The sequence below is a fragment of the Colobus angolensis genome, unplaced genomic scaffold (genome assembly GCF_000951035.1).
Source record: "Colobus angolensis palliatus isolate OR3802 unplaced genomic scaffold, Cang.pa_1.0 Scaffold318, whole genome shotgun sequence".
Taxonomy (NCBI): domain Eukaryota; kingdom Metazoa; phylum Chordata; class Mammalia; order Primates; family Cercopithecidae; genus Colobus; species Colobus angolensis.
In genome coordinates, this window is record NW_012116466.1 from 679,735 (window position 1) to 687,650 (window position 7,916).

At 38.0% G+C, this 7,916-nt stretch overlaps 1 protein-coding gene across 2 annotated transcripts in view; it reads right to left on the minus strand.

Moving 5' to 3' along the window:
* IFT88 (intraflagellar transport 88) overlaps positions 1 to 7,916 on the minus strand; it is a 134,894-nt gene that overhangs the window by 78,065 nt on the left and 48,913 nt on the right. For both annotated transcript variants that reach the window (XM_011951333.1, XM_011951334.1), the window contains one exon: positions 1,809 to 1,895. In XM_011951333.1, coding sequence (XP_011806723.1) covers positions 1,809 to 1,895 — 87 coding nt within the window. The remainder of the gene's footprint in view (positions 1 to 1,808; positions 1,896 to 7,916) is intronic.

The following is a 7,916-nucleotide window of genomic DNA, read 5'->3' on the forward strand; positions in this document are numbered from 1 at the left end:
ATATATAGATGTTCTATCCCATTTAAGACCAACCGAATATCTATTTTTAATGAGTTCTTCAGTCAGTGGCATTCAAGAACTATTTGCATAGTATAGAGCAATAGTTCTGTATGTAGGATTTATATCACAGAACTCCCTAGGAGGCTTTATAAATACTGATCCCTCTGTCCCAACACCCAGAAATTCTGATTCAACTAGTCTACGCTGCAGCCTGTGTGTTAGGACTATTGAAAATTCCCTGATTTTAATATGCAGTCATAACACCAGTAAAGAGTTACAGTATAGTAGGTATCAGAATCACTTGGGGAGGCTTGACACAAATGCAAATACTCACTCCAGACCTCAGAACCCTGACTCAGATCTACAGAGAAAGATGTAGAGAGCCAGATTATCTGCACTTTTACCAAGTGACCAGGACAATTCCAATGAACAACAACCATATGCTACATAAGAAAGTTTTGATCTGGCTGGGTGTGGTGGCTCATGCCTGGAATCCCAGCACTTTGGGAGGCCGAAGCTGGTGGATCACGAGGTCAGGAGATCGAGACCATCCTGGCTAACATGGTGAAACCCCGTCTCTACTAAAAATACAAAAAATTAGCTGGGCGTGGTGGCGGGCACCTGTAGTCCCAGCTACTCGGGAGGCTGAGGCAGGAGAACGGCATGAACCCGGGAGGCAGAGGTTGCAGTGAGCGGAAATTGTGCTACTGCACTCCAGCCTGGGTGACAGAACAAGACCCCGTCTCAAAAAAAAAAATGCTTTGGTCCAGGACCAACCACATAGACAACAGTGGTCCCATACAATAATGGCGCTGAAAAATTCCTATTGCCAAATGACATCCTAGGTGCTGTAACACTGCATCACAACTCATGTGTTTGTGGTGATGTTGGTGTAAACAAATCTACCGCACTGTGTGAGTCTTATGAAAGCACAGTACATACAATTATGTACAGTACATAATACTTGATAATAAACGATTATGTTACTGGTTTATGTATTTACTGTACAGTAAGGCATCGCTTGATGATGGGGATATGTTCTGAGAACTGTGTCATCAGGCAATTTCATCGTTGTGGAAATATCATAGGGTGTACTTACACAAACCTATATGGCATGGCCAACAACACACCGAGGCTATGCAGTATAGCCTACTGCTCCTAGGCTACAACCCTCCACAGCATGTTACTGTATTGAATACTACAAGCAAATATAACACAATGGTAAGTATTTGTATATCTAAATCTATCTGAACATAGAAAAGGTACAATTAAAATATGGTATAAAGATTTTTAAAATGTCATGCCTGTATAGGGTGCTTACCATGAATGGAGCTTCCAGGAATGGAAGTTGCCTTGGATGAGTCACAAAATAAACTCTGAGTGAATGTGAAGGCCTAGGCTATTACTGCACACTTTTCTACAACTGGCAGCAGGTTTGTTTATATCAGCATTACCATAAACAAGTGAATAATGCATTGTGCTACAATTTCGAGACAGCTACAATGTCACTAGGTGATAGGAATTTTTCAGCTTTCTATCTTACCAGACCACTGTTATATGTGTGGTCCATTATTGACTGAAATGTGGTATATAACTACTTTATTTACAAAATAACATGAGTAATAAGAAAAATATCTTATTAGGAACTTTAAAATAGCTTATATTAATCTTAACATATAATATTATCTGCTTGATAAATATAAATCAACATTTATATTCATTTTCTAATGACAATATTAATTTAAATTTAAAAGTATAAATTATGAAAACAACCACATCCATGCAGTACTATAGACTTTCTCTCTTACCAATCATAACCTGCAGCAAAAGATGTCTCAATTACAGGAGCAATGAGTTTTGCAGATGTCATAATGTATTTTTCTGCCATGGCTTTCCTATATCAAATAAACCAAAAAGTTGTATTTAGAGATACAGTATAAAATAGTTTGGATTTATTTCCTAAAATTTAAGTGTAAACATTATCTATCAAAACTAACATACCACAAAAGCCTACTAAACAAATGGACAGCTACGATAGAAATCTATTTCCGATTCAGGTTTAAAACCATGACTAGGAAACGTGATTAGCAAGCCATGATTGCCTGCTGGGTCAACGGTGTTCATTTCTTTTCTTTTTCTGCTTTATGATGTCATCTGACAAACTGAAAAGATACTGGAGAAACACAAGGCCTTGCAGCGGAACTTACATAGCCTACACTGCAGACAGTAAAGTAAACAGTGAAATTACCACTGAAGAAATTGTGTGTGGTAAAGAGTAAAACTGAATTACTACTTGTTGCTTTTGTGTGTATATATGTGTAGCTGTATCTATGTGTGTGTATATATATGCACATGTACATATATAAAATGTGTATTGTCAAGGTTACTGGAAAATCCCCAAGTGCTTTTCAAAGTGGATATACCAATTTATAGTGGTGGGTAAAAGTTCTCTTAGTCATTTCTTCTCGAATTTATATATAAGTAGTGGTTTTTAAAATGGACTCAAAATGTATATACTATTTTATAACTTGTTCCTTATACCATGTTATATTAATACAGAAATAATCTTTCCAGGCGGAGCGCAGTGGCTCATGCTCGTAATCCCAGCACTTTGGGACGCCAAGGCAGGTGGATCACAAGGTCAGGAGATCGAGACCATCCTGGCTAGCATGGTGAAATCCCGTCTCTACCAACAATACAAAAAATTAGCCAGGCGTGTTGGCAGGCGCCTGTAGTCCCAGCTACTCCGGAGGCTGAGACAGGAGAATGGCGTGAACCCAGGATGCGGAGCTTGCAGTGAGCCGAGATTGGGCCACTGCACTCCAGCCTGGGCGACAGAGCCAGACTCCATCTCAAAACAAACAAACAAACAAAATAATCTTTCCAAGTCATTAAACATTCATCTTGCTATTCTTTCTTTTGAGCTTTGAGACAACTGTAGATTCACATGCATTTGTAAAAAATAATGTAGATTCCATGTACCCTTTACCCAGTTTCCTCCAACAGTAACATCTTTCAAATATCACAAGATTACTGTTGATACAGTCAAGACACTGAATATTTCCACTCTATTTCCATTCCTTTGTTTCCCTCCAACTCCCACCCCTTCTTCATCTCCTAACCACTAATCTGATCTCCAGTTCTACAATTTTATCATTTTAAGTGTTATATATAAAGAATAAGATTATATATAATCTTCTGGAATTGGCTATTTTCACACAGTATACTTCCCTTCAGATCTATCCAAATTGTTGCATGTATCAATAGTTCATTCCTTTTTGTTGCTGAGTAGTATCCATGTTATATGTCAACTGTTACAGAAAAAGCATTTGACAAAATTCAACACTCACTCATCATAGAAACATAAGAAATAAGAGAGCTTTCTCAGTATTACTGAATCGTGGTTTTTCCTTAGTTTGTTAGTATGGTGCATTACGTTGAATTAAAAATAACGAGGCAACCTTGCAGCCCTGGAATTAATCCTACTTGGTCATGACGTGTAATTTTAAAAACATATTTCTGAATTTTTAAAAAACAGCTTGATAGGGATATAACTCATATACCATACAGCTTACCCAATATAAAGTCTACAATGCAATGGTTTAGGTGTATTCACAGATTTGTGCAACAAGCACCACAATCGCTTTTGAAACATTTTCATCATCCCAAAAAGAAACAGTGTCCATTAGCAGAGACTTCCCTGTGCCTATCCAGCCCCTGGCAACCACTAATCTACTTTCTGTCTTTATAGATTTGCCTCATTTGTACCTTTCATATAAACAGAATCACAAAACATGTGGTCTTTTTGTGACTGGCTTCTTTCATTTATCATATTTTCAAGGTTCATCTGTATCGTATTGGTTGGTGCAAAGTAATTGCATTCAATGGGAAACATCGCAATTACTTTTGCACCAACCTAATAGCATGTATCAGTACTTCATTCCTTTATACGGCTGAATAACATTCCATATTATGGACAGATCATATATTATTTATACATTCATTAATTGTTGCACATTTGGATTATTTCTATTTTTTGATATTATGAATAATATCACTATGAAAATCTGTATACAAGTTGTCATGTGGACATATACATACTCTAATTACTTTTGGGTAAATATCTAGAAGTAAAATTGCTGGGTTATATGGTAAGTCTATGCTTAACCTTTTGGGGCACTTCTAGGCTGTTTTACAAAGCACCATTTTATACTCCCACCATCAGCATTTAAGAGTTCCAGTTTCTCCACTCTCTTGCCAATACTTGTTATTTTCTTTTTTATTATAGCATACTAGTAGGTGTGAATTAGTATCTCACTGCGTTTTCAGCTGCATTTCCCTACCAATTACTGAAGTTCAGCATCTTTTCATGTGTGTATTGGACATCTGTGTATCTATTTTGAAGAAATATCTATTCATATCATTTGCACATTTTTAATTGGGCTACTGGCCTTTTTATTATGAGTTGGACATTACCTATATAATCTAGAAATAAGTCCCCTCTCAGATATATCATCCATAAATATTTTCTCCCATTCAGTGGGTCGTCTTTTCACTCTCTGGAGAGCGTCCTCTGAAGCATGTAAGTTTTTAATTTTGATAACGTTCAGTTTACCTATTTTTTTCTTATGTCACTTGTGCTTTTGGTGCCATATCTACAAAACCTTTGCTTAACCCACAGTCAATGATATTTCTCTTTTTTTTCTAACAATTTTATAGTTTTAGCTTTTACATTTAGGTCTATAGTTCATTTTAAGGTAATTTTTGTCTATGGTGTGAAAAAGACGTACAACTTCATTCTTTTGCAAGAGAATATCCAGTTTTCCCAGCACCATTTGTTGAAAAGACTCTCCTTTCTTCTCTTAAATTTTCCTGGCACCTCCGTTGGCTGTAAATGTAAGTTTTTCCTTGTTTCTCAATTCCATTTTGTTCATTTATACCTCTGTCTTCACAGTGTCTTTATCAGTGTTGCTTTCTAGTTTGAGTCCCAACTTTGCTTTTCTTTTTCAACACTGTTTGGGCTATTCTGGTTCCCTTCCATTTCCATATGAGTTTTAGGATCAATATGTCACTTTCTGTAAAAATGTTGCTGGAATTTTGACAAGGGTGGCAGTGAATCTGTATATTAATTTGGGGAGCACTGCCATTTTAACAACATTAAGTGCCTGTCCATAAAAATATGACAGATTTTATTTAGTGTCTTTATATTCTTTCCATGTTTTATGGTTTTCAGAGTTTAGGTTTTGCATTTCTTTCATTAAATTTATTCCTAATAATTTTTATGCAATTATAAATGTAATTGTTAATTTCATTTTTGGGATAATTCATTGGTAGTACATAGTATATTTCTTCTTTTTTTCCTGAGGGGGTGCACAGTTCCTGGAGTTACTGCACTAGCAGGTCAATGCATAGAGCAGATGGAGCAAGGTCCTATTCAATCTCCCTGCTCCAAAAATTCATTTAACAGATTGTCCTTGGATAGTGGAAGCGTCAGATATGCAAATACTACACTTGATCTTAGCCAAAAGGCTGAGAAGATATTAATATATTTCTGCACTACACTATTGATTTTTGTATATTGATTTTTTTTTACTCTACAACCTCACCGAACTCATTTATTCTAACAGATTTTAAGTTGATTCCTTAGGATTTTCTATATACAAGATCATGTCATCTGAAAAAGATGGCTTTAACTGTTCCTTTCTAATCTGGATGTCTTTAACTCCAGTTTTATTTGTTTTGAAAACTGCCAAAGATAGAATCTTCCAGTTCAATGATGAACAGAACTGGTGAAAGCAGGCTGGGTGTGGTGGCTCATGCCTGTGATCCCAGCACTTTGGAAGGCCAAGGTGGGTGTATCACCTGAGGTCAGGAGTTCAAGACCAGCCTGGCCAACATGGTGAAACCCTGTCTCTACTAAAAATACAAAAATTAGCCCGGCATGGTGGCGGGTGCCTGTAGTCCCAGCTACTCAGGAGGCTGAGGCAGAAGAATCGCTTGAACCCAGGAAGCGGAGGTTGCACTGAGCTGAGATTGCACTACTGCACTCCAGCCTGGGCGACAGAGCAAGATTCCATCTCAGAAAACAAAATAAAACAAAACAAAAAACTGGTAAAAGTTGGATATCCCTATCTTGTTTCTGATGCAAAGCATTCAGTCTTTTTTTTTGAGACTGGGTCATGCTCTGTCTCCCAGGCTGGGGTGCAGTGGCACAACTTTGGCTCACTGCAACCTCCACCTCCCAGGCTCAAGCAATTCTCCCAAATAACTGGGACTACAGTGCACATCACCACGCCTGGCTAATTTTTGTATTTTTTGTAGAGACAGAGTTTCGCCATGTTGCCCAGGCTAGCATTTAGTCTCTTTCCATTAAGTACGATGCTAGCCGTGGGTGTGTCATAGATGTACTTTATCAAATTGGGGAACTTCCTTTCTACTTGTTTCTTGTTGGACTTTTTGTTTTTAATCTTGAAAACGCTTTGAATTTTGTGAAAAAATTTTTCTGGTTTCTACTGAGATGGTTGTGTAGTTTTCATCCTTCATTCTACTGATATCCTATACTATTATTATTATTTGAGACAGGGTCTCACTCTGTTGCCCAGGCTGGTGTGCAGTGGCATGATCACCGCTCACTGCAGACTCAACCTCTCCAGGTTCAGGTGATCCTCCACCTCAGTTTTTGTTATTTTTAGTAGAGCCAGGGTTTCACCATGTTTCCCAGGCTGGTCTCAAACTCCTGAGGTCAAGTGATCCACCCACCTCGGCACCACAAAGTGTCAGGATTACAGGCAAGAGCCACCACACTTGGCCACCTGTATTATATTAATTGATTTTTACATGTTAAACCAATTTCACATTCCTGGGACAAATCCCATTTGGTCCAGATGCATAATTTTTAAAAATATTTTGTTAATATTTCAATTTGCTTTTGAGTCTGTATTCATATATTCACATGATATTAATCTGTATTTATCTTTCTTTTTTTTTTTTCTTGGTATTGGCTGATTTTGGTAGTAGGATACTTCTACCTTTATAAAGGAAAACAGGTTCTGAAAGAGATTATGTAGAACTGAGGTTAATTCCTTTTTTTTTTTTCAGCAACATCAGACATCTCATTAAACCTGAATGGAGGTCGAATTCATTTTGGAGTTCAATGACATGTTCAAAGAAGCAGGTACTATAATTGTATAGACAACTCCTGTAATATATCCACAGTGCAAAATTATCCCCATTTCCTGTCATTCCCCAGTGAGAAAAATCCAACTGCAGACTTGACTGCCTTCGGTGAAGGCACACGGCAAATTCTTCTGAAAAATAATACCCTTCAGGATTGACTCTTTCCGTTTTACACAGCAATTGTCTCAGCTTGGGACCAAAGTATTCACAAAGCAAGCAAACAACAGACTAGCGAACACGGAGGCTTCTGAAGCCGGTGATGCAGAAACCCACCGCCAAGCAGGGTGGGGGCCAGACACCTCTCCAGGAGTGTTCCATATGTAAGCTGACACAACTTAACATCTTAAATACAGAATTCCAATCGAACGAAAAGCAAACAAATGAACACAAAAAAACAGCAGTCAAGCATAAGCAACGTTATTTCCTCTCTGAACAGGGAAACATCTTGCTCACTGGGAGATAAAGGGTGAACCTCTCATCTGCTGCTGTCTCCCCCCAAGTGCCAGCAAAAAGCTCGGTGTGATGATGAAGAAAGATGGCAGCCATCACCCAAGACCCCACAAGCCAGGCCGTGGTCCCCTTCCTGAGGGCACAGTCCTTTCATGAAGCCATAAAAGACTGAGACCACAGCTCAGACCTGACCACTCAGGGTTACCTACTGGGGTCTTGTAATATTCCTGATGTGATTTTTGCCAAAACCCAGACTGGTTCTTTGTTTATTTTTTTCTTTTTTTTTTTTT